General features: G+C 40.3%; 1 protein-coding gene across 8 annotated transcripts in view; it reads right to left on the bottom strand.

Annotated features, from left to right (window-relative positions):
- Positions 1-206: 206 nt before the first annotated feature.
- Positions 207-26,745, bottom strand: part of Dync1i2 (dynein cytoplasmic 1 intermediate chain 2) — a 53,736-nt gene continuing 27,197 nt past the window's right edge. For all 8 annotated transcript variants that reach the window (XM_006972415.3, XM_015987859.3, XM_015987846.2 and 5 more), the window contains 11 exons: positions 18,547-18,642; positions 18,173-18,335; positions 17,980-18,079; positions 17,420-17,545; positions 16,257-16,403; positions 15,743-15,856; positions 15,138-15,271; positions 14,023-14,167; positions 4,962-5,102; positions 2,562-2,687; positions 207-859 (listed from right to left, as the gene is read on the bottom strand). In XM_006972415.3, the coding sequence (XP_006972477.1) occupies positions 746-859; positions 2,562-2,687; positions 4,962-5,102; positions 14,023-14,167; positions 15,138-15,271; positions 15,743-15,856; positions 16,257-16,403; positions 17,420-17,545; positions 17,980-18,079; positions 18,173-18,335; positions 18,547-18,642 (1,406 nt within the window). In that variant the 3' untranslated portion in view covers positions 207-745. The remainder of the gene's footprint in view (positions 860-2,561; positions 2,688-4,961; positions 5,103-14,022; positions 14,168-15,137; positions 15,272-15,742; positions 15,857-16,256; positions 16,404-17,419; positions 17,546-17,979; positions 18,080-18,172; positions 18,336-18,546; positions 18,643-26,745) is intronic.

The following is a 26,745-nucleotide window of genomic DNA, read 5'->3' as shown; positions in this document are numbered from 1 at the left end:
AAAGCTAACTGAAGAGAAAGTTTCCGCTGACCAATTATCCAACATGAGTTCACAATGCCCAGGGAGAGAGAGCTACATTATCCCTGTATGGTATGTCTTTAAGGCTGCACGGGATTTAAGGTGGCTGTTTGCATTAAGAACTTAAACAAAATTTAACAAAAAATTTATAAGAGAAAATTTCAAATTTCAAGAAGTAAAAATGAAAATTTGAAAAGTTAACACATATGTTTTTATTTATAGATAACTACCATAGAACTATAAAGGAAAAGGGCATCCAAATGAAACTTAAAACAGGTAGGCGAATGCATGCTGGGACTAAGAACAATGTTCCTACAGTGAAGGCAGTGAGAACATAATCGACAAAGAATTATGTATGTACTGTATTGCATAATAAGGAATTGTGGTTATTTAGAAATATGCAGAACTTTAGTCTGTGCTTTAGAAATAATTATATATAGTATTACAAGTTGAAAAGAATCCAAAAGAATAATTAACAATACACACCTATGTGTTAGAATTCAGAAAAGGCTGCATTCTGTAAAGTTGTCAGCGGTATTAAAAATGACACCAATCCAAAACAAAATGAATAGAATATAAAAGGGGCATTATAAGCTTTGCTTCCTGCATTAAACCCAGTTTATCCATGGAATCTCCTTTAATATGCATTTAATCAGAAGCATGCAAAGAGTTTAGGAATTACTTCATCATCTTTGCCCATTCGCTAAGGCTACAGCCACTTTCAGGGCTAGGCAGGGATTCGGGTAGCTGCCTCCTCCTCGGCATCAGCTCGGTTTGCATTGATCTCTGCAAGTGTTCGGCCAAATCTCGCCCATTCATCATTGCGGGGAACAGCGATCTGCTGTTAAAAGAAAGACAATGTTTGCTGAGCAACAAAATAAAAGATCATCTTATCTACTATTACTCTGTTTTCAAATAATTTTTCCATTAAAAATTAATAATTGACCTAAAGGGCCTTTCCATACTCACAGAGACTATAACAATGATTTACGACATTTCAAAACAAAGAGAGTGTTTGTGAAGCATGTCACGACAGCTCAGACATGAATTTGCTGTCCCCACCACATGGCAAGGATGGCAACAAGGATGCTTGGTCAGCAGACTTCCTGGCACCTCGATGGATCATGCTGATGGAGAAGAATTCCTTCAAATTTTTTAGTCTATTTCTTGTACCATTACTAGTATGAAAGTTATTTTATTGTTTTCTTTTCTGAGAGAGGACCTCTCTGTGCAGCCCAGAGTGCTTCCAATTCGTGATCCTCTCGAGTCAGCTTCCTGAACACAGGGTTTGTTTGGAATATAAAGCACTCTGTCTTGACTCTCTAACTCCTTTGTGAGAAGTTCTATTGCTACTTAGCATAGTGTTGAACCGAGAGCAAAGGAGAAATGAAGTGAACGGTGCTTTGCCTCGCAGAGGCAACCCAAGCTTCCCTACAGCTGCTCTTCGCACAGAGACTGACACTGCCACAACAGGGCACCGACTATCCAGTGTGGCCAGTGGACAAACTGGCTTCTCAATCTCCAACAGCTAACAGGGGAGCCACTAGCCAAGTGTGACGACAACTCACGTTAAGTTAGTTAAAATTAACTTACAAGTCACTGTTGAGCTTGACAACCACAACTTTTCAATAGGGTTTTGCAGCTAGCAACTACCTGTGCACACTGTCCAACCTGTGTACATCGTCCACTGTACACATGGTCCACTGCTGCTCTAAATGATCCGATCTCTTGCCCCCAAGATCTGACTGCTGTAGCCACAAATTATCAGGACAAGATGGAGAGTAATGCTGAAGAAAAGGTCCAGAACGCTCTGGTCAGAACCAAAAAGGAAGAACTGAGCCCTGAGCACTGTGCCCCTGGGTGCTGTGTCTAGTCAAACAGAGTGACAAGAGAGTGCGACTCATCCTGCTGAACTCCATCTCATGCCTTGGCGCCCCTTCACCTTCCTCACACTTGCTAAAGAACTACACAAAGGGGCTAGAGAGGTGACCCAATGGCTAAGGCGTGGCTGCTCTTCCAGAGGACCCGGGCTTGGTTCCCAACCCGCACAAGGTGATTCACAGCCATCCATAACTCCAGTTCCAGGGGATCCAATGCCCTTTTCTGACCCCCTACAGGCTCCTGCCTATACACAGTGCACACACATATACTCAGGCATATATACACATTAAATACTTTGGAAAAAACCCTATCAAAAGATGGTATCTTTGATTTCTACGATCTGGTTCAAACAAAACTATACAAAAAAAATAAAATTATATCTCAACATCAATTCTAGAAAACTCCAAGTCCACTTGTAATCCTACATTTCCTTTTCTGCCTAAAGAACTCCTAGCAATGTAGGAATCTGGAATTACCCTCACATCTGCTGCACATGGGTACAGGATGCTCAGTTAGAAAGAAACACAGCCTCAGTAGCTGCTTCTGTGGTGCAAGTACACAAGCATGCAGTTTATACAATTCAGGAGGCTCACAGCAAAACTTAGCTACCACAATACCTCACAGTGCCACTAAGCATGTGTATCAAAATTGCAGGCCCTTACCTCTCCCACATCATATATGACGATCTGTCCTTCAGAATCACCCACGGCAATCTCTCTTCCAGAGTGGGTCCATCTCACACGGTTAAGAGCAGGGTTTCCCTCTACAGAAATGCTGGCAGTTGGTACCTGAGTCATTTAAAATACAGCACAGTTAAAAGTTTCATCAAAGTTTCTAAACACATAAAACAGTAATTCTTCTCCAATCTGTGTTTTTAAAAAGCAAATGATAATAGATAAAAGATAATCCCAGCACTCAGATGGCAGAGGCAGGTGGATTTCTGAGTTCAAGGCCAGCCTGGTCTACAGAGAGCTAGTTGTAGGACAGCCTGGGCTACACAGAGAAAACCTGTCTTGAAAAACCAAAACCAAACCTCCAAAACCCCAAAACACACAGCAACAACAAAAGAATTTTCCCACTTTCCCTCTTTTCAGAGATTTATTATAATGACATTACCTTCAACCCTTGAAGAAGAGTTGGGAAAATACCCAGAACTTATCTAAGAAATTCTTACATGGCTGCACATATCTCTTCAGTAAAGGGTTTTTGTGTTTAACTTCTTTAAGTAGTCAAGCTGTTTAAAAACATGAGACTAAAACTCATTTTAAAATATTTAAAAGAAGTATTTCCAGTGCCCTCCTAAAGAGATCACAGTTCAGTCTCAGAGGACAGGAATTCCTTCTGCAGCCTGTACTTTCCTCCCCAGCTAGATCCGGATGATCTGATGGACAGCCGCTCCTGGAATAAGCTTTCCCAAGCCCTGCTCCCCAGGAAGGCAAGAGAGAGCACCAACAGGGGCAGCAGGCTCTGGACTCTGACTGCATCTCAGCCACACCTGGAGTAACGAACACTCACTGATGTAGATCAAAAAGCATAACAAAACTTTTGAATAGTAGTCCTTATGCTTACATCAGTCTTTCCCAAGTGATTAGCCCAGGGATATTATAACCATACCACTAAGAGAAAGATCCTCGTCTAATTATAGCCATAAACCTTTGGTAGCAAAATCTAAACTAAGAAAGTAAACTTGGGCAGGGCATGATAGTGTATACCTTTAATCCTCACACCAGGGGTGGGTATTAGGGGTAGAAGCAGGTAGACCTCTGTGAGTTCGAAACCAGCCTAGCCTACATAGTGAGTTCCAGAGTTATGTAGTGAGCTTGCTAACAAACACATTGGTACCATTCTAGAACATCAAAATTTAATTATGTACCTTATACTTTTTTCCTAGCAGTATTTGAATGTTCCCTCCAAAGCACAGAACCAGTAGATAACAGTATTAAAATTCCAGCATTTCCAACATATTTCTCCTTTCCTCATCTTTATATAACCAAGTGCTTAACTTCCAGAGATCTGGAAAGATGTCACCAGGACCCAGAAGAAATAAGAGGACAATTCTCTACAGCCACTACTGACAACTGGTTGCTTCTGCTAACCAGTGACCTGTGACTAATAGAGGGACCTAAGAACATTTTAAGCCTCTATCAACTGGCTAAGGACAACTCAGACACAGCTGAACTGCACTGCTAAACTTGGTATAGCAAATAAGAAATATGATGTTTTCTACATTATTATTATTATTATTTATGGTGCTGGGAAATTAAACCCAGGGTCTTACACATGCTAAGCAAATGTTCTACCTTGGACTTACATGCCCAGATCTTGGATTTTTTTTTTTTTTATTTTTTATTTTTCTCCTGAGACGGAGTTTCTCTGTGTAGCCCTGGCTGTCCTGGAACTCTCTCTGTAGACCAGGCTGGTCTTGAACTCACAGAGCTCTGCCTGCCTCTGCCTCCCAAGTGCTGGATTAGGGGCGTGCACCACTCCTGGGCTTCAGCCTTGGATTTCTGAGACAGGCTCTTGGCACATATGTGGTCTCTAACTCGTGACGACACTCTTGCCTCTGCCTCTCAAGTCTGGTTATAAACATGCCATCGTGCCCAGCTCAATAGTCACTGTGTAGCTAATGGTGCACTGATCTCGATCCTTCATGGAAAAAGGTCATCAAATCGCACTTCCTTTCTTTCAAACGAGTCAGGCTAAGACTAGCATTTAGGGATGATACACAATGCTTTCAAGGCTAACAGGTAATTTGGAATACTTTGACAATCTGGAGCTCTCTTTTTCTAGCCTAAGAATGAAAGCATATTCCGAGCCTCGTGGACTTCTGGACAGCGGACACGCCGCCGCTGCTTTCCGAGGGTAAAGAATGCCCAGTGTTCCCGGCCATGCTATTTCCCCCTCGGCTCCGCACAGCATGCTTTTGTCACGGAGGGCACAAAGCTTATTTGGTCTCTTTGTGATGAAGCTACAATCACAGAGCACTTTTACATTCCTTGGGATAAAAGAAGTTTCACAAATTATTCAATAAATCTCCGATTTTCTGTTATTTTCCTGCTCACCTCTGTGTCATTGTTGAGATTCCACAGATCCAGTCTCCCCATGCCATCCACACAGGCAAACAGGGCTGGGTGGGTGGGTGACCACATAACATCATAAACATAGTCTGAATTATCTTCAAACGAGTACAAAGGCTTGTTATTCTGAAAAGGAAAAGCTAATTCTTAGCACAGTCAGCATACGCTACACACAGAAATCCTTAACTACTTATCCCTGAGACACGACAGTCTGTAGGCACACAGTTTCATACCAACCCAGCCCACAAATGTTCCTGGAGTCTGTGCCACTACAGATTCACCTGGCATTATAAACTAAGAACCAAGGATTAGCTTGCAGTTCCTTTTTAGCTTGTAGTGGTCTTCCTGTTTTTGAAAAAGGAATAGAATATGCTTCAAAATACTTGTCAGTGAGCGGCTGCTGGAAGGCGACAGTGGTGGTGGCCCTTACTTCTTGAAGCACCTGGAAATCTCCCTGCAGGAGCAGATAAAGCCACAAGGACAGCAACAGCAAAGCCTCAGGGTCTCCAGCGAAAGGGAGACAGACTCCAGCTGTAAGCAGGGGGCCTGAACGTCCTAGCATCTGTGGAAGACGGGACTGACAGCTGCGGCACAGACGCTCGAGCACTCGGCAGTGTGGCCAGCAGCCTGGGAAGGGCAGGAACAGGGAGGTCGTCCAGCATCTTTCCATGAATCACAGCCGCCACAGGTGCTGAGGCTGGAAGCACGGCCTTGTGCTGCTGCCGGGCCGTATGTGCTCCTCAAACTGACAGACCTCGTGAGTGTGAGTGTGGAGGCTGGAAGACAACCTGTGGGAGGCAGGTCTCTATCTGCTACGTGGGTCTCGGGGCCTGAACTCAGGTTGTCAAGCTTGGTGGAAAGCACCTGTTAAGCCATCTTGGCAGCTCAATAAAACATTTTAAACTGTGAGTTTAAAATTTTAAGATATGTCAACAGCATGAGATTATTGTACTAGCGCAAAATGTTTGTTTTTAACTAAACAAAAAACAAAAAAAACCCAAAAATATACCCTGCCTCCTTCAATGAACAAAAAAATTAATAAAAAAAAAATAAGCCAAACACAGAAGATAAGCTCCCCTGCTTTAAAGCCACTGTTAAGAGAGTAAGGATACAGCTTGCCTAGCCTGGAATGTGCATACAATCACCAGTTACATTTTGTAAAGCCACCCCAGAGGTACAGTGCTATTTCTGGCACACCAAAGATTCTAAAGCCTTTGACTACTGAGGTGATAGAACACTTCAAACATTCCATTCCAGGCAATTTTAAGGTTTATCATCAAAAACTTAAAACAAAGTTGCTAACAATCATACTCATGCCAGGCAGTAGAGGCACACACCTTTAATCCCAGTATCAGGAGGCAGAGTCAAGTGGATATCTGTGAGTTCGAGGCCAGCCTGGTCTAAAGTCTATAGAGTGAGTTCCAGGACAGCTAAGGCTACACAGAGAAACCCTGTTTCAAAAACCAATCATATTCATACATTCAATAAAAATGTGTGTGTTGGGGGCTGGGGTGGGGCTGGGGAGTACCCGAGTGGCAGAGCAATTGCCTAGCTACATTCAATCTCAGCACTGGAGGAAACAAAAAATATGGTCTATGTGCTGGACATATCTCATTGTTAGAACAACTGTCTGGCATGCAGCAGTCTCTGAGTTCAACACAGTACTGCAAACAAGGGCAACAGAACGAACATTTCACAACACGGACAATAACCTCATGGAAGGGTGCTTAATCACAATGACGCAAATGAAAACACCCAGAATGTCACTTTACGTGCTGGAAGATTAAAAAAGGTACTATCTATTCAGGCTGAATACATATGCATGTCCTCTGACCAAGCCATTCCATGCTAAGTATATGCTCAACAGAACTGTTTATGGCCATCAAAAGACAACTATGACCTGGCATGGTAAACACCTGAAATCCCAGTACTTGGGAAGATCGCATGTTTGAGGCCAGCCTGGGCTACACAGCAAGACTCTACCAAAGCTGGGGGGGGGGGGGAGAAAAAGACAACTATAACTATGCTGCTACCAGGACTGAAGTAACTAACCCACACACCACCAGCAGAACAGAAACATAAACTATGCTTTATTTACATGGCTAAAAAAGAATGATCTGTAACTATATTCAGCAACATGAAACTCACATAGTGTTTCGCAAGCCAGAATGAGAACACACTTTTTACAATCTACAAACTATTAGAAAGCAATACACAAATTAGAGTAAAACATTTATAATAAAAAGATTGCTAATTGTCTCAGGAAATGGTCAGATCAAATATTTAATTTACTCAGTGAATTGCTATATAGCTTGGGTAAAAGATCACAATTTTATTTCATTTTTAAACATTTTTTGTTTGTTTTTTTCAAGACAGGGTTTCTCTATGTAGTTCTGGCTGTCCTGGACTCACTCCTCTGTTTATCAGGCTGGCCTCGAACTCAGAATCTACCTCCCTCTGCCTACCAAGTGCTAGGATTAAAGGCATGTGCCATTACCACCGAGCTGAAAAAACCACAATTTAAAAAATTATGTGGAAAAAAAAGCAAAATGTCCTTCAATTTAAAATGTGACTATTTTAAAACACTTCTCTAGTTTAATAAAAAAAAAAATTATCTAAGGATAAGCCAGAGTTTTACCCCACAGAGAAAATGCACATATTTAACATCAAATAATGCTTCATAGTACAGTCATTTAATATATAATATTGTAAATTAAAATCCCCAGTGGAATTGTTTAGCTATCTCTTTAAAGTGGTATCTTCCCTTCCTCTGAAGAGCGCAGGGAGAACTGGAGGGGGTGGACCCAGCCTGTTGTTTAAATCCAGCCAGCAACCAGCTGCAAGGCTTTGAGCAGAGTCCCTCATTCTTCCTAAGCCCGCTTCCTTGCTTATACAACAGAGGCTTCATATTGGTAGTATGCTGTGACCACCTAGAGCATCTTAAGGACAGTGTGGGTCTTTCGGGGTCTGATCTCACATGTCTGGGTGTCAGGGAGCACTTTAAAGTCTAAAAAGCTGCTCCAGTACATGACCAAGAATGAGAAACTCTGAGCCATACAAGGCATAATAGCTCTCTAGACGTACTCACAAACGACCTGCAAAAGCATGTTTGCCAAGAAGAAATCAAGACAAAGGGCTTCTGTGAAAAAACAAAACAAAACCAAAAACAGACGACATCTGAATAAACAGAATAATCATTTGGTTCTGCTGTGACAATAAACACGGCATGGTCAAGGGACAGGCCATATAGTTTTTCCTAAGCTCAAGGTATATGCCAGGTTGAATGGTGTTGCCCTAAAATTCATGTCTATCCAGTGCTCTTAAAAGTACCTAAGTTAAATAGGTTACACTGCACGGGGTGGGCCCCACATCTACTATGACCTGTGTTCTTCAGAGGAAATGTGGCCGCAGAGACATAATGAAGCCAACAGTTCAGAAGGCCATGTGACGATGACAAAGACAAAGACTGGAGGGTACAGCTGCAGGCCAAAGAGCCCCAAGGATTCCTGGCAGTCACCAGATGCTAGGAGACAAGTATGGAACAAATTTCCAGATCTCTATGGGTAAGCAGCCCACCCACACCTCCTAAACAGTGACAACACATTTCTGTTTTTCTGAGCTGCTCTGTGATAAGCTGCTACAGCAGCAATAAGAACCTAATACACATATTCCTCCCCACCCCCAAAGCTGGGGTAATTGGGAAATTCTAGATTAGTAACAATAGTCTCTATAGTCAATACATCAGGATTAACAGTGAACTGGAAATAACTATGACTTCAATTTAGATGATGAGAGAAATAAACAAATTTCCTTTGAAAAGAAATCATTCAATGGCTGGAGAGACGGCTCAGAGGTTAAGAGCACATACTGTTCTTGCAGAGGACAACAGCCATGTCAAGCAAACTGCCTATCACTCCTGCTCCAGGGAATCCAATGCTTCTGACCCAATGCTCATGCACACATACTCACATGCGCATGCGCGAGCGCACATATATATATATATATATATATATACACACACACACACACACACACACACACACACACACACACACACCATCCCAAGATCAAAAATAACTTCCCATATTACCTGACTAAAGATAACCTTTGCAGAGTGTATCTATTAAAAACAATGAAAGACAAAGTCTTACGAGGCATATGAAGATAGCACCATTTCAACCAGCCAGAAGAGAGGAGTCTCAGACAACAGACTATGAGAATCAACTACCCCATGGCAAGGCTATCTTTACTTGAAGATGAATGAATCAAGCTATCTTAGCTTGATGCCACTGAATATTCAAATGACAGAACTTCTTTTGTTCTAAGTCCTTGCTCACCAAGCAATCTTCTGATTATAATTTGGCTTCCCATGTGGATAGTCACAGGGAAACAATGAGCTGGTCAGGCCAGCAGGGGCATCTGGGTCTTCTGGCAGTTAAGTTTCTGACTGTAAATTAATAAATTGACATTCTCCAATGTGCCGGTGTCTTAGGAGCCTGTTAGTTACATTCGGCGTTCCCTTGTCTAATCAACTCCAGTAGCTGACAAAGTTGATTTTCTAAATACGTAAAGGAGGCTAGGCACTGGCCTGCAGCAGTTACTAGGTAAGCGCCACCAGGTGGGCCTGGGTTAGACCATCAGTCAGCCTTCCCTCAGACCTGCCCTCAATTTCAAAGCATATTTTCATTTTAACTTGTCTACTACATGAACATTTCTTTTTCTAAGCATTGGCAGGCTCTTTTAACCCTCTTTTAATGCTAGTATTGCTGAGAGTTAAGCGAGCATGCTGTCAGATTAAAGATGGGCATTGAAACAATGGCTGTGAAAAGTTCAAGTAGCAAATAGATTACAAAAATCTAAAAACTCTCTTTAGGTATGGCCTATTAACACCCTAACTCTGCCATTCCATAGTAAATACGGTTCTGAAACTACAATATATTATGCATACATTAAGACATCATCTCCTGCAAATACTTCTTTTAAGAATAACCTATGACAGGTATATTAAGATGTGCTTGAACGTTCATCTAATTACCAGATTAGATCTGAAATCACTATCTTCCAGGTTACCCCCAAAAAAACTGCCATTGGTCATCCATTCTCCCTGCTATTTTTAAGACCCACTAATGCACTTCCATTGTGGACTTCCAAATTTGGTGTTTTGAGATTTTAATAGTGTCTTCTAGATATTTTAGAAGCAACATCTTGGTTTAAGTTCACCAATATGAAAGAGCTGGGCATGGTGGCTCATGCCTTCAATTCCAGCACTTAGGAGGGACGGACAGGCAGATCTCTGTGAGTTTGAGGCTAACTTGGCCTGCCTTAGGAGTTCCAGGTCAGCCAGGGCTAAGTAAAGAGACCTGTCTCAAAAATAAACAACAATAACAAGTTCACCAATATGTGGATGATCATGATCACCTACTTGTGTGTGTTCTCTACACCACAAATAGTTTAAGTCAAAAAATATTCAAACAATCTGATGAGCCAGAACTCTGGGGCTAGGTTTTAAATTTCCCAGCCAAGCTAAGACTGGAGACTTGTACACCAAAGACCACTTTAAAGTGCCTTTGAGGCAGTGCCAGACTGAAGTTCTGCACGCCACTTTTACAGGAGGAGTCTTGTTTTGATCCTGGGGCAGAGCCAGGTCTTAATGGACACAGAGACACACAGCGTCCAATGACTTTCTTTCAGTTTACAGGGTTCAGTTCCTAGGGCAGGAGAGCATTTGAAGAGGACAGGCGGAGAAGAAAGACTTGCGAAGTCTGTTAAGTGCATACATGTGAGCAACTGATTTTAAAAGCTTAAAATGGTGAGCTGGGTGTGGTGGTGCACAGGCAGGCAGATCTCTGTGAGTTCTAGACCAGCCTGGTCTACAAATCAGGTTCCAGCAGAGCCAGAGCTGTTACAGAGAAACCCTGTCTCCACCCCGCTTTCCCTCACCCCCACAATGCTTAAAATTGGGGCCTGGAAAGATGGCTCTGAGGTTTCAAGTATTGGCTCCTCTTGTAGAGGACCTAGGTTTAATTGCCAGCATTCATATGGTGGCTCAAAACCATCTGTAACTCTAGTTCCAGGGTATCTGATGCCCTCTTCTGGTCTCTGCAGGCACTGAGCATGCATGTTTGTGGTCCATAGACAGACAGAGGCAAAACACCCACACACATAAAATAAATAAATTAATTTAAAATTTTTAACAATGAAAGCTTAAAATGGGCCAGGCAGTGGTGGTGCACGCCTTTAATCCCAGCACTCAGGAGGCAGAGGCAGGCGGATCTCTGTGAGTTTGAGGCCAGCCTGGTTTACATAATGAGTTTCAGGACAGCCAGAGCTGTTACACAGAGACTCTGTCTCCAAAAACAAAACAAACAAACAAAAAAAAACTCTTAAAATGGAAATGGAATAATGTTTTTAAAGTGGTTTTAAGACACTGTCTACCATTCATTAGCATTCATTATTCATGAACATGCCTACTACTTATTTTTCCAGCACAGGTAGGGCCTCAATCAAATTATCTGAAGGGTAGATACATACAACAACTAAACTAGGAAGCGTAAGTTCAAGTCTGAATCCATTGACTCTGTGTGCACAAGGCTGGCCATAAATATAAACCTACCTAGCAGACTGTTTCTGTTTGATCCTTCACAGAACAGAACTGTGTGCAGAAAGGGTAGACTAAAAGATAAGAATTCTTACTCTTTTCTTTCAGAGCTAGGGATTGAACCTATGACCTCATGCACAGTAGACAAGTATACTATCACTAAACTGTGTAACAACAACCTAGGCCAAGGCAATTCTTCTGATTACATTTTAGGGGGTTCTTGCTCATATATGATATAAAATACACTATTCTATGCTGGCCCACCCTTTGGCCACTAGGAAGGGTGTTAGAGGCAGGGAAGAGTATCTATCATATTTGAGAGTGAATGAAAGAAACAGTAAAACTTAACCTAATTAGCAAGGAAAAGAGATGTCTGCCTATTGTTCTCAGCCAAATCTCTTCTGGGACAGGGGAGATGGCTGAGTGGACAGAGGTGCCTGAATGCAGGTCTAATGACCTGAGTTCCATCCTTATCCTGCAAGGGGGCAGGAGAGAACCAATTCTTGAAGCTGTCCTCTGACATGTACTTGTGCATGGTGGCAACCTGCATTCACACACATACACAATACATATGTGCGCACACACGTACACACACACACACACACACACACACACACACACACATACACACTTAAATAAAAGCAACGTCTATGTTGAAACACAGTAAAACACAGAAACAAAAATATCAACTATTAATGAAGATCTGTGTAGAACCACAAAAGCAAATGCCTATTAGTCGCCAATCACAGGGAAGTTCATTCTCAAATAGGCAAGATGAGCTCTTCATTTTCAAATCCTGTTAATGAATGTTCAAATTTTAAGCAGAAAGAAAGCTAGCACACTGAAAAATCTGACATTTAAAAATCAACCACTCAATCAGTCAGTCCCCAAATGAAGATTACTTCAGTAGCCAAAAAAGGAAAGTAGCTGCCAAGAGCATGGCCAAGATAGATGCTTCTCTGGACTCCTATAGGCCGGCCCACGAGAAAGCACAGCCAGAAATCTTGCAGCTTATATGGATATTTGAAACCTTTATGGAAATAGTAGGTTTTATCTTTGCAATTCTGTATCTTGCTTTGTTTTAGTAGTAGACTATGTATTTTCCCACATAGACAGAGTTGTAGATCATGCACTTCTTTGCTTCTAGCTATGAGAACTTCTTTCTCTAGGTTTTTTGCCAGTCTGTGATCCAAGGATGAAAGAGATGACTGATTACATACATTTAGGCTCTGACCCCCATTAGAATGGACACAGTGTCAAGCACTTTTCTAGATGTTTCCTTCATTAGACTTCAGGTAAGTGCTATTTTTATCTGTTAATGTCAAAGCTGAAAATGCTCAATTTAAGGCAAGCTTTGCAGGGTTGTTTTAAATCATTTCATGTTAGACTGAAAGGAGGCACGGAGACAGGACAAGAGCGAACAGCAAGTGCACTCTGGACACTAGGCCAGACTTGCTAAGTGCATACACAGGAGCTCACCACAGTGAAAGGCACCTCTTAAGAACACTAGATTTTCTCAGAGATCTCCAAGAACGACAGCATGTCTCAAAACTTTGTTCCACGGTGAAGGATTCAAAAAGTCAACATTAAGATCAAGTAGATGGACAGGAAAAAGAAAGCTTAAAATGTAGCTTCCGTAGACTAGGATATACTGAATGTGCAGTTTTACTAGCAACACTGGTATCCTGCAGAAAACTAGAAAGCAAGCAAGTTAAGTTTAATTATAAAATAAGGCAAAGCAAAATGACAGTCTATCTATCAGGAGGTCATGCTCCCTAAGCTCTGTCTGTGAGACTTTCACTGGCCAGGCCAGGCCAGGCCACACTCACTGGAACTACCAGAGGACTAGGAAGCCCTTTCATCATTAAGTGAAAAGTATTTCAAGTAATGGTTTACTAAGCCCCAATAAACAACATTAGTTATACCGGAGTAAGAAAACACATATGTGCCTTCCCAATGCTTTCTAATGATTTCAGTTGTACAGGACTTATTCCTTATTCCTTATTGTACTGGACTTACTGCAAACAGTCTCTGTCTTTTCTCTATTTCCCATCAGCCCCGTGAGCCACTGCAGTGCTGAATTGAGGCTCCTAGCTCTCCACAGAGCAAATGAATGGCTTTTGTGTGGGGCTGGATGAAATTCTGTCAAGGAGTATAGGAGACACCCAGGGCCTCTCTCCAACTCAATTCAGAGTAAACAGGTCTGAGTTCAAAAAGCCTAAAGGGGTGGGAAGACTAATCTTCCATTTTTGTGGGGTCACTTTATTTGTTGGACCCCAATATCAGCATACTGGCACACGGTGTTAACTTCTTACCATGTTTTATGTATTGGGAAACAATTCTAAGACATCATCTAAGGTCTAAGACCTGAGTCTTTCTCTGCAGTATTAGAGCACCACCTTGTGTCAGGAAACTGACTGAATGCACAGAAAGCTGTATTTCAGATACCTTAGTTGTCCAGAGTTTGACTGTCCAGTCAAATGATGAAGTGACAAACAGATGTGAGAAGTCGACTGCTCCAACAGCCGCATGACAGTGGATTCCAGTGATGGGTCCCTGATGTCCCTCAAACATCTCACTGATTCCAGCTTTGCTAGTTCATAAAAGTGAAAATGTTAGATACCTCTCTTACAAGTACACCACATATTTTCTGAACGTTTTTGTTTATTTATTTTTTTAGGGCACGGTCTCACTATGTAGTCTGAGCTGCTCTGGAACTTATTATATAGGCCAGGCTAGCTTCAGCTTCAGAGCTCCACCTTCCTTTGCCTCAGAGTGTTGAGATTAAATGTGTGCACCATCACACTCAGCCAGTGTATCCTACTGTGGGTTCATATACCAGAACTTGACTTAATTTCAAACACAATTCTATGTTCATAGTTCATTAGCATAACTTATGCCAAATGTTATTGTATTCAGATTTGATAACACTACTCAAGTAGTGGGGACTTTTAGAGCCATAAACACCATGCTGTTGACAGGAGAACTCAGAAGTCCAGTCTCCATGGTGGTAGAGTAAGGACAAAGATGCTGTGTAAGAGACAATCTGGACTAATCTCAATCAAAGGCTTTGAAGTGAAGGTGATCTGTATTGGAAATGAGGTCCAGATGCTCAATGTTTTTAAAGGACAGCTAGACAATTTCAAAACAAATCCTAGTCGGTTTAACATATGTAGTGACATTACTCTACCATTATCAGTAGGCTTTCACTAAAGCTAAAGTTCAAATAAACCCAAACAGAAAACAGGTGACAGTCACATTTACAAACCTGAAGGCCAATTGTGGTACATGCATACTACATTTCTAGTTGTTGAACATGCCTCCTACCAGTAAGTTCTGTGAGCACAAGCACACACAAATCCCTACAATATACCACATCCCACACAATCCAAAACACATGAATCCAAACTACTTCTGTTAAGAAAATATTAACGTATGTTTTAGGTGCCTGAATTTAAGGTGTCACAAGTCTAGAGTAGGATTCTACTTAAATAAGGAGCAGTTGTTTCACTGAGATGATCCAAGAACCATTTTAAATAACGGCTAATTCCTACTAGGTTTACCTGCCGTGGCGGCACGCTGTATACACGGAACCTTCTTCACTGCCCACAACAAAGTTGTTGACGTCTCCAACAGGGAAGGACATAGATGTTACAGCAACTGCTTTGGACTGTTTGTGAACCAACTCCATGCTATCCTACATAGAAAAAAAATGAGAAAACTATTTTGTAAAGCTTTAATTCAATTCTTCATAAAAAAGCTTCCACTTTTTTTTTTTTCCCCGAGATAGGATTTCTCTGTGTAGTCTTGGTGCCTTTCCTGGAACTCACTCTGTAGACCAGGCTGGCCTGGAACTCACAGAGATCCGCCTGCCTCTGCGTCCTGAGTGCTGGGATTAAAGGCGTGCGCCACCACCACCCAACAAAAGCTTCTACTTTTAAATGGTTGGTAAGTTATTGTTTTAACATAGTATTAATATAAACCTTCCTCAGTTAAATGAAAAAGGGTTGGCAAGATATATTCAAGCTATCAACACATACTCAGGTTTATAGTCTGTGTAATATAAAAATATCTATAAATGATAAAAATGATATAAATGAAACTGGGGTATATATACAATTAAAAACTAGCTTTACTTCAAAATTCTACATTCTTAAGTTTAACCCACCTGTGGGTGGGAAAGCATGTCCAAACTCCAGGAGCAAATTTTCCCATCAGTAGAGATGCTAATCAGGTTATGAGCATTTTGTGTTCCAACAACATTCACACAGTAGACAGGGTGCTAAAAACATGAAACAGGGTTTTCAGAGGTTATTTAACAACAAACAAACAAACAAACAAAAACTCAGAAACAATCAGTCTAATTGTGGGTATTCCATTTCATATCAAACAGTTTGTATGCTGACAACTTTTGTTTTATTCTACTAAGAGCTGACCTCAGGACCTTGAGCACCACTGGGACAGCACCCGCCACTCAGTTCTGGCCTCAGCCCTGGGGTCAGTTTAACGTGAAGCCTGTTGCTATTCTGATGATTCACAAAGGTTGTCTTGGAAGAGAGATGACTTCCTGATACATGCACCCCCCACACAAGGAAGCATGCTCGGAATCCCCGCAGCCAGATACTACTATACAGTCAGTAGTGAGGGTGCACAGAAGTCTAACGAAATGACTAGTTACTTACTGTGTGTGCAGCGGCCGACAGTGGGGTTCTCTGCACGGGAGTTCTTTTATTGCTACGGTTATCCCAAAGCACAATTTGGCCTGAGTATGTACCACCAACGACAAGATTCGGATGAAATTTTGCAAACGTAGCAGACATTACAGCTGACTGCAAAGAAGTAGAATTTTTGTATTTAAGATTTAAGTGGGAGCCAGGCATGGTGGCGCACTCCTTTAGTCCCAGCACTGGGAGGCAGAGGCAGGTGGATCTCTGTGAGTTCAAGGCCAGCCTGGTCTACAGAGTTCTAGGAAAGCCAGGGCTATACAGAGAAACCCTGTCTCAAAAAAACAAACCAAACAAAAAGATTTAAGTGGGAAAAGTCTGATGAATTAGAAAAACAAATCTACTATCTGAAATATTTCCCTTTCTACCACTTAAGGTATTAGAAGTTTTAAAAACGATCCATTTAATTTTAATTTTGTAAGAAATAAAAAAATTATATTTTGTGTTCAAAAGTCAAATGTGATATTTATATGCTTATACAGTTATTAAACAAAAGTTGCTTCAATCAATTACAGTTTTTAAAGGAAAGCTGGCCTGTGACTGACTTCTGACTATAATATGACAGTAAAGAATATAGTAGTTTTGATTCAGAGTGTTTGTTTTGGATTATGACACTATTAAGATTTTAACATATACAATCACAAAGAGGCACACATTCTAACCTTTTGCTAAATCCACTTTAACAAAATCTACATCTGCTTCCTACTTCAACCATATGTTTTTACTTTAAACTATTTAGTTGCAACTCCTCAGGCCATGTCTCAGTGATTCAGTGGGCCGATGTCTGATTATATATTCAGTAATAAGTCCCTGAGAAACTCCCTGTGGGAAAGACATCTTCCAAAAGATTCCTTTTATACAGTCAATCACAATAACAGAAAGTCACAACTGCAAAGGCCCTTAGGTGTGGTTTCACGTTGACGTTAGGAAAGCTATAAAACGCAGATCATATTGAACTGAGAGTGTTCAGCTTTCTGTCTAACATCTGTTTGCAAATATGGAGTGGTTTAGTAAATGCCAATCCAATGACATCATCATGTTAACAAGAAAAGAAAAAAGACACTTGTCTACATTCACGAGTGGATCCTTAAGCATGGAAGACGGTTGAAAGGCCATCTTACCTGGCAGTGGAACACATACTCTGGGGTAGTCTTTTTGTACTTCATATTCCACACAAGGGCCACACCATCAGGCTCATGAGGAGCCTCTTCATTGTTATTATAGGAAGCCACAAGTAACTCTGGATACTATTCACGAGAATCAAATAGAAAAAAAGTCGAATAATAAGAACTATTATGTTCTTAACTATCTATCAGACTGTTCTGAAAATGATCCTTATAATTATGCTCACCAAGATGTTAGTCCGAGTTTAAATTAGCACAGTTGATTACTTAAAATGTTTAAATGTTAAAGTAGTTCATTAAAATGTTTAAATTTTATCTAAAGTGTTCAGTGGGTAATTAAAATAGCAAAACTGGATTTGGGCATAAAGTCCTGAATTTCAAATCTAAAAGTAGTTCCAATTCTTCCTTCCAGTATACACAAGTCAAAGTGATAATGGCAACATTAGAATCATCACCCGTTATTATTTATTTTAAATGATACATACTGACTTAATTACAAAAGTCCTATATCAAAATTATATGTTAATTAGGAAAAGTGAAGTTGTGCTATACTTTACCTGGGATGACCAATCCAAACAGCTAACAACTCGATGCTTTGACCAACGTTCATCAAAAAATTGTCGATTTAATGATAGCTTAGCACCTGCTTGAATCTCTCTGTAGAAAAAGATCAACCCCCCAAAGACAGTGTTACAGCTTGTGTCACACTTCAAGGCTGAGGAAGCTATGACCTTGGGAATTAAACATTACCCTTCTTTGTCCTCCAAATCTCTCCCACTGTAGTCAAAGAAGATGTTAATCTGCTCAGAAAGGGCTCTTTCCACAATTCTTGTAGAATGGTCAAAGAAACTTAAAAATTCTTCTGAGTGTAAAATTTGTTGCTTTTCTTCTTCAGTTAGTTCATGAGGGGGAGCTGGAAAAACCATTTTTTAAAAAGTATGATTTAGGCCAATCAAATCCTGTCAACTCACTATTACAGTTTGGATCAAGAAATAGCACACATTTGTTTAAAATGAGAGTCACCTCTTTGATTTCGAACATTTTATTCTACTTTAGTTCCTAAATAACAACACACGTTTTAAGAGGAATCAGCAGAGAAAAACACCTGAAATATGTTAGGATACCTTTGCTATCGCTCTCTTCATCTTTTGTCAAGGTTTTCTCTTCTTCGGGTTCAACAGGAGGTTTAGGAGTTGTTACGTCATCTTCCTCCTCCTCATCTGAACAAGGATGGAACAATAAACAAAGACTAGCTTACTACAGACAGCTGGTGATTCTGAAGCAGTGTCTCAGGGCATCACCACCCCCTCAACCCCTCAGGGTGAAAACATCCCACTGTAAAGACTGCGTACAAACAACGGGAACTTGACCAGCACCAACTTAACGAATAAAATGGAAACTCTCGAGTTTTAGATACGGGGGTCAAGAGTTATCCTAAGTTCTGTAACTATGTAAACCACGAGTAAGGTATCAGTAGGATGAATTCCTCATGAAAGTCTTCAAAAGCTTACCAGGATTACTATTTTAGACAGAACAACATGTGACTCCTACATAGTTCTGTAGAGCATGCTGACACATTAATGCTGCAGAATGAAGAAAATCAAATGTCTGAACAGCCCACAGAGCTGGCTGCTTACTTGTGATATGAAACCATCAGTGTCTGATGGGTCTTCCTAGGACATAAAGATGCTTACATTAACTCTCAGGTTGCTATTTGAGAGGCAGATTTTAAAGATAATAGCTTTGAGATCACATTTTCTATTCTGTCACTTTTAAATGCAAGTCTCATTATCTATCACTGTACGATGTGGCAATAGCACTTAAAACAGTTTTCTTTAATTTTAATAAAAATATTCAGAAATATATAAAATCTTTAAAAATTATCAAATCTTATAAATCCTCAAACCAGCATACAGCTTAAAATAGTTTATTTAAAAAATATTATGGTGCATATAACCCTGTCTACCATCTCTTTTAGCTATAAACCAAGGCAGATTTCATGAAGAAAAATGTGTATTTTTATTGCCTAAGCACATCTTAGCTGTCTATTAGGGAATGGCAGCAGGCATCTGCAACAGCGTGCGTCTCAAGTAATGAAAGCCTATTCAATACAGGGACTTTCCTTGTCTGTTATAGTCATTTCCCTGACCCATGTACAGAATGATCTAAACCACATACACATACAACCTACACAAAAGAACGGTCAAGGATGGGAACCAGCTGCCAAGTCACGGTCCCAGCAGTCACGCCAGCTGACTAGATAGCAGCAACCAGATGGCACTGCTGGGATTGTGTCTTTCTGCTGCAAGGTGGCAAGGGGATGGCATAACATTCTTCCGCTTGACTGCTTCCAATCCCGTGTCTCTCCCCAATGGTGAGCCTGTGCAATTACCCACACTCCAGGAGGCTACAGACAAGCCTTTACCCTGCAAACAAAATGCAGCCTGTAGGCCACACCAGCTGCCAAACCACACACAGTGTTAGATTTAGAGAGCGAAGGAAATCTTTGCAACTCTATAGTATAAGCAATAAAAATATAACTGTACCTGGGCACAGAAAGCTTTAAATGACACCGTATAACGCACACAATGATACAAGCTCCAACTTAATCAGAATGATAATGACGTATGCCAATCGTACATTACTTGAAATGGAGCGATTTCTACGTCTGACAAGTTTACAGAACTGGGATAAATGGCACGAGTGATTTCAATATATGCTCATACTTTTGAACCAAATGGTGAAGGTTAAAATTTTTCCTTTCAAGGGCCTCAATCAGCCACAAAGGAAAACAGTAATCACTGTCTTTTCAGGCAGCCCAACCGCATTTGTCAGCCCTTTCTCCGTCAATGCAGCCAGAGCAATCAACCTGCCAAACATTCAGAATGGAAAAACAATCTGAAAATACAGGGTATAATGCACCTGCCAGGGAAAATGGCCATTTCAAGAAAAGCTAGTGATCTCAGTGACCCTGCTGAGGAGGCGGTGGCGCAAAGGGGAAAGAACACGTACAAGGATTCCTAGTGATCGCCCCTCTCCTGCACACTGACACTTCCTTACAAAGCATGCCAATTACAGCTTTTGTGCTACTTAAAAAATGAAAGCTTTTTTGGGGGCAAAATAATCACATAGAGAAACAGAAAGACACTACTCCTTCTTAGATGAATTCTCATACACAAAGGATTATTAATCTGAAAACAGTGTGTCTGATGGTGACTCCATCCTGTACTGTTCTAACATTAGGATGTGACTCTGCCATAAAATAATCTACAGGGACACTGAAATGAAATCATTTAATTACATTTACTTCTGACTTCTAGAATAACAGGAGATCCTATTTCCATGAAAACTTTAGTATGAGTACTGTTCTTACAGCGCTGTGGGTTTCTTTTTTGCATTTAGTGTGAGAAAAGAATGTAGCTCAGGTTTTGCTAATATTATCAGTTTTCCTAATCAATTCTGTTAACTAGCAGGCTCACTGTATGTAAATTCTAAATTAAGGACGTAGACTTGGAGTCATCCTGGACAAGTCACTCTCAAGCACTGTGAATTATAGACTGCAGCCTCCTGCCCACACCTTCTCTTCTCTCTACTCTGTTGTATTATACCACTTCTAAGTACCATTTCCAAAGACAGGTGTCAAAGTCCTGTCATATGCATAGAGTCAGTATTTTCTAGTGCTAAGTGACCTACTAATCTGCATATTTAACAGAAAGGCTCTTGTTTACAGACACTCTTTCCTTCTGAAATATAAATGCAGATGAAGTACATTAGCTGCTGGTCTGTTGCTAAGCCATTCTGTAGCTGGGTGGTTAGTAGCAACTCTGCAAGCACACCTTCTGGAATTTTATTTTAGAATCAATGAGCATATATCCTTTTCTACAATGATCAAATATGGACTTAAAAACTATAATTAGTACTTAAATCAAGCTTCAGAAAGGTCACTACACTAAAAAAACTGCTGCTTAAAAAAACAACAACTATAAAGTGAACTATTTTTGTTATAAAGCATATCTTAAATAATCACATATATATGTGAATGCTCCTCTGGAGCCAAGATGCCCTTCTTACTAAGAACTTCTACAACCATAGCTATCACAGGACCACTAATATGGCCCCAGATCCAATACCACACTTGTAAAGATCGTCTCAGACACTCCCTGTTATGTGGTAAGCTATAACATACTTCAAACTGGGAGTGAACAGGAAGACTGCCATGCACATCAGTTTGCTGATGAATATTCATGACTGCATGCTAAGTGGTTAACTCCAGGCTTTCCCTGACAGAGAAGCTGAGGCTACAGGCTGAGCAGCAGAGTGCATAGAGATACAGTTACTTTCAAAATGACACATCTCCTGTCAAGGCATGCTGAAACTAGGTTTCATGAACCACTGATTTTTACTTTGAGTTAACACCAAAATTGTCATGCATTTTGGTGAGACAAAAAGAAAACTGTTCTGTAAATTAAGCTGCACCTAGAGACAACACCAAGGAGTGAACTTCTGGTTGCTAGAATAATCAGCAAAGCAGTGGGTTAATCAGTTAAATCATCTGTGAAATGGGTGGCTTCTCCTAACCTAAAGGAAGATGGCTTCTGAACAGGGTCTCTCATTTACATGCCATTCATACTTAAGATATGTTTAAGAAACCATAAAGTACACTTTTGAATAATTCTACAATAGCCATATTTAAATAGTAATATGCAAGATCTTAGAATATCCATAGTAAACAAACACTGCAACTTATAAATCCACCACTTATCGTTTTCAATATAAAGTTAATGAATCCCATCACTAGTGCATTGCTGTTCAGGAAATATAATTGTTGGCAACCAGTTCATTGTTAGTTTTATATATTGATAATATGCCCTTTTAAGATGATTTAATATCTTATGATGAATTCCTAACTTTAATCAGGGAATTTGATGCTCATAAAAATGATTCAACTTACAAAGATTCAACTAATGAATAATCCTGTAAACATCTATCAGCAGTGGGAATTCCCCAATCATTAATTTCAAAATCCAGACCAGACAGGAACAATTTTCCCTTAACATTTTCTAAATAACCTTAAAATGTATCTATTTACTTATATTTAATATGTGTATGTATGTGGGCAGGTACATGCCTGGGCCCGTGTGCCACGGTGCACATGTGGGTGACAGAGACTAGCTTGTGGGGGTCAAGTCTACCATGTGGGTCTTGGGGATCAAAGTTGGTCATTAGGGTTGGCAGCAAGTATCTTTACCCACTGAGCCATCTTGCCCACCCCCCATACAGCTATCTTCTTATACCTTCAAATCAAATGAATAATTAAAATAACCTTCAATGAAACAAAGTTGTATCATTGTATTGATAAGATTCCTTCCTTTTTGCTGGGCGGTAGTGGCCTATACCTGTAATGCCAGCACTCAGGAGGCAGAGGCAGGTGGATCTGAGTGTGAGGCTAGCCTTGTCTACAGAGTGAGTTCCAGGACAGCCAGGGCTACACAGAAAAAAACCTGTCTCTGAAAATAATAATAATAATAATAATAATAATAATAATAATAATCAAATTCATTCCTTTCTCTCTTGCTTTTTTTTTTTTTTTTGCATCCTGAACAGGATCACTTCTATTTGCTTAATAATTTGGACTTCAAAAAGGGAATCAGAGCTGACATTTTAGTCACAAGTATTTTGAATTCAGATATAATGTTGGGAGGAAATAAACTTTTTAGTTTATGTGTCTGACTGTTTTGCCTGCATGGATGTCTGTGCAGCACCCATGTGCAGTACTGGATCCCGCTGGGACTGGAGTTACACAGTTGTGCTCACATGATCGCTGAAGTGCTCAGGTCTCAGAGGAGCAACCAGTGCTCTTAACCAGATCTCTCCAGCCCTCTCAACATACCTTTTTTAAATAGAAAATTTGGATTTTATTTTGGCTGAATTATTATTATTAGTAATTCAATTATCTGTGATCTCATTAAATGTTACTTTTTTTTCTGGGCCAGTTTTATTCAGATTGAAATTCTTCAGTTCAAAATTAAGAACAAATGACATCATATTCGGTTCTATTTATATTCTCACATATTAAAGCTAATTCATTAAACACATAATTTACTTTGGAGCTTTTTAAAACTCCATTTTAGGTAAGGCTAATACTAAATTATTAACTAGAAAGCCCACACATTTGGTCTATAAGTGGGAAGTGTGGATTCTAGATAATAAGATTATACAACAAAAGATTGCAGGATGTTTACATATAACCATCTTCTATACACTGTAAATGCTAATCAACATTAATATCTGTTTCATTAAACCAAGAAGCAATAGGTCAGAAATCCCTCCATGTACGAGCGAGCGGAATGGAGGAAGGAGATGGCTTCTCACGGAAACCAAGCAGCAGGCTGCTCTACTTAATAACCCCAGTGCCTCCCTCACTGCAGACGTGGTTCATCAACTGGTTTTCCAGGACTTCAGCTTCCAAAGATGGAAACTAGCTGGGTAGGTTAAAGGGCCTTTTTGGATGTCTTTATACTTTTGTAATTAAAAAACAAAAATACAACAACAAAAATCCACTGAAGAGGTGGATAAGAAAAAAAATGCTATTTTCAAGAGTTAAACTTTAAAAGGAAAAGGTAGAAAGTAAGTAAGAGTGTGCCTGTGGGCACCACTCTTCCATTCTGGAAGCTGCCCACCTGCAGAGAAGGGAATTGACTGAGGTCACATGGTCTTAGTCAATTTCATTCACAGTAGGTGCTTTAAGACAGCGAAAGCACCCCGATTCAGAAACAGTACCACTAACTCAGAGAGAGAGTTGACAGTAAGAAAACGGCTGGAACAGAGAAAAACAAAGCGGAATGAAACTGCCTTTGAAAAGGATAGCTTTAGCCACTTAAATAAAAGGAAGGTTGGTAAGACTAAAGACCAGTTTTCCCACACATTACTCCTGCACTGAACATACTGCCTTCTGGATTTATGGTCACACTCCAGTTGTGGGAGTAAACATTTTTTTCTCATGGCAAACTTTTTTTCTCAGATAATTACAATTAAAAAATAAATTGCAGTGCTAAGGCTTGAACCCATATCTCATGAACATGAGGCAAACATTCTACCACAAAACAACACTCGAGTCCCTTAAGTAACTGTTAAATGGTCACCATCTGGGCTGAGTTTGAGGAGCACTGAATTAAAGCAATGGATGTGGTTAAGCACCAAGTGTTTTCATTAGAAAAATCTTATTTAATGTTTTTTCTTCTTGCCTCTAGAACTTCAACAACATGGGAATGGAATTCAATGTCCTGAAATCAATTGTAATGGCATAGAAACGGAATTATCTAATTTTTGTAAATGGTTGCAAAGTCTATGAATGGCTTTACGGCATAAGGACAGGCTTCTCACTCTTCTCCACTTGGATACTCCAAGCTCTAACTCAAGCACAAAGCCAAGGAGAAGGAGACCCAGTGCCTTCCTATACAGATGGCAGCACTCACCACACTCAAGGACACTTGCTGGACTGCCAATAAACAAACATGGACTTTATGAAGTGAACCTCTAAATCTAGTCTACACAGGAAGACTTTAAAGGATGGTGAACTAGATGAACCCTCTGAAATGGGCTCCATTCACTCATCTTGCCCCTTCCATTTCCGTTAGTGAAGAAAAGATCCGTTTACTCTACTCCAGTGAAAGGGCTTCGGGGCTTACTCACTGTCTGGAGGTCACCACCAAAATGACACTGCTCTGACGCAGACAAAGCAGCACGCTATGACCCACACTCCCTTTTGAATGAAGTGTCGCCAAACGGCAGCTCTAAACCAATAAATCAACTTGGCAATGTAGTCAGTATTTTAAAAAGGAGATGATATAGTGAGAAAAGAGATGGCATTATTTTAAAAAATTTGTATTGGACTGTAATAAAACTTAAAACTACTTATAAGTTACTATCATAAAAACACAAAGTTTGCTGTTTTGTGGCAACATGAGAGAAAGTATATCTTAGAATTGGTTAGACATGGTTTAGAAAGCTGATAAGCCTTGATAATCACCTCTTTTTTTTTTTTTTTTTAAGCTTCTTTGTGTGCAAATAAGAATCAAAGTTTGGATTGGAGAGATGACTCAGCAGTTAAAAGCACTGGCTGCTCTTTCTGAGGTCCTGAGTTCAAGTCCCAGCAACCACATGGCCGCTCACAACCATCTATAGTGGAGCCTGATGCCCTCTTCTGGAATAAAGGTGTACATACAGATAGAGCACTCATACATAAATAAATAATCTTTAAGAAAAAAAAAGAATCAAGGCTTCATTAACATTTGGGGTTGTTGCTGCATGTGTGTGCAATCGGCCACAAATATGTGTGTGTGCCCACAGAAGCCAGAAGAGGGCATCAGCTAGCCTAGACGAGGAGTTCCAAGATGTTGTAAATGATGCAATGTGGTAACTGGGGTCCTTTGGAGAGAAAGTGCTCTTAACCACTGAGCTATCTCTCTAGACTCCAACTTTCAAGGTTTTGGTGAGAGGATTAGAAATACAATGCCTGGTATGTAGTGAGCACTGGGCAGTTAAATTTTTCTGCCACTGATTTAAATAGAATTTAAAAATTCTCAAAATTTAAGCATTTTGAGAACTATTATAAATAGCTTTAATAGTTTAATACTTAAGAGACGTTGATAGATTCAATTTAGTTCTGAATTCAGAGGGCTACAAAAAACACAAAGTAGGCACATGCTTATGTCTCTATTTAAGAAGGCTATCTAGGCCGGGCGGTGGTGGTGCACATCTTTAATGCCAGCACTTTGGAGGCAGAGCCAGTCGGATCTCTGTGAGTTCAAGGCCAGCCTGGTCTACAGAGTGAGATCCAGGACAGGCACCAAAACTACACAGAGAAACCGTCGGAAAAAAAACTGAGGAGGGGGAGGAGGAAGAAGAAGAAGAAGAAGAAGAAGAAGAAGAAGAAGAAGAAGAAGAAGAAGAAGAAGAAGAAGAAGAAGAAGAAGAAGAAGAAGAAGAAGAAGAAGAAAAAAAAAAAAAAAAAAAAAAAAAAAAAAAAAAAAAAGGCTATCCAGGAGACCCTATAATGGTTTCACTTCTGGGCCTAAGAACACACACACAGTGATTAGGATACTCAGCAAGTACTGGACTAATCAAACTTTTCATCCAAATTTCATCAACAATTAACTAACACTTGAAAACAACATATTTCTCAGCAGTTGCTTCTATTATGAAAGCAAGAAAATTAAATATCCCAGGTAAAACTTGTTCTCTGAGGTAGGTAACACTGATTAACACTCCTTTAGGTGTGCAGTGAGCCCACTACACGCTACACACAGGCATCATAGCCGGAA

This window comes from Peromyscus maniculatus, chromosome 4, assembly GCF_049852395.1.
Source record: "Peromyscus maniculatus bairdii isolate BWxNUB_F1_BW_parent chromosome 4, HU_Pman_BW_mat_3.1, whole genome shotgun sequence".
NCBI lineage: Eukaryota > Metazoa > Chordata > Mammalia > Rodentia > Cricetidae > Peromyscus > Peromyscus maniculatus.
Note: the sequence above shows the minus strand (reverse complement) of the source record. Positions and strands in the feature narration are given on the sequence as shown.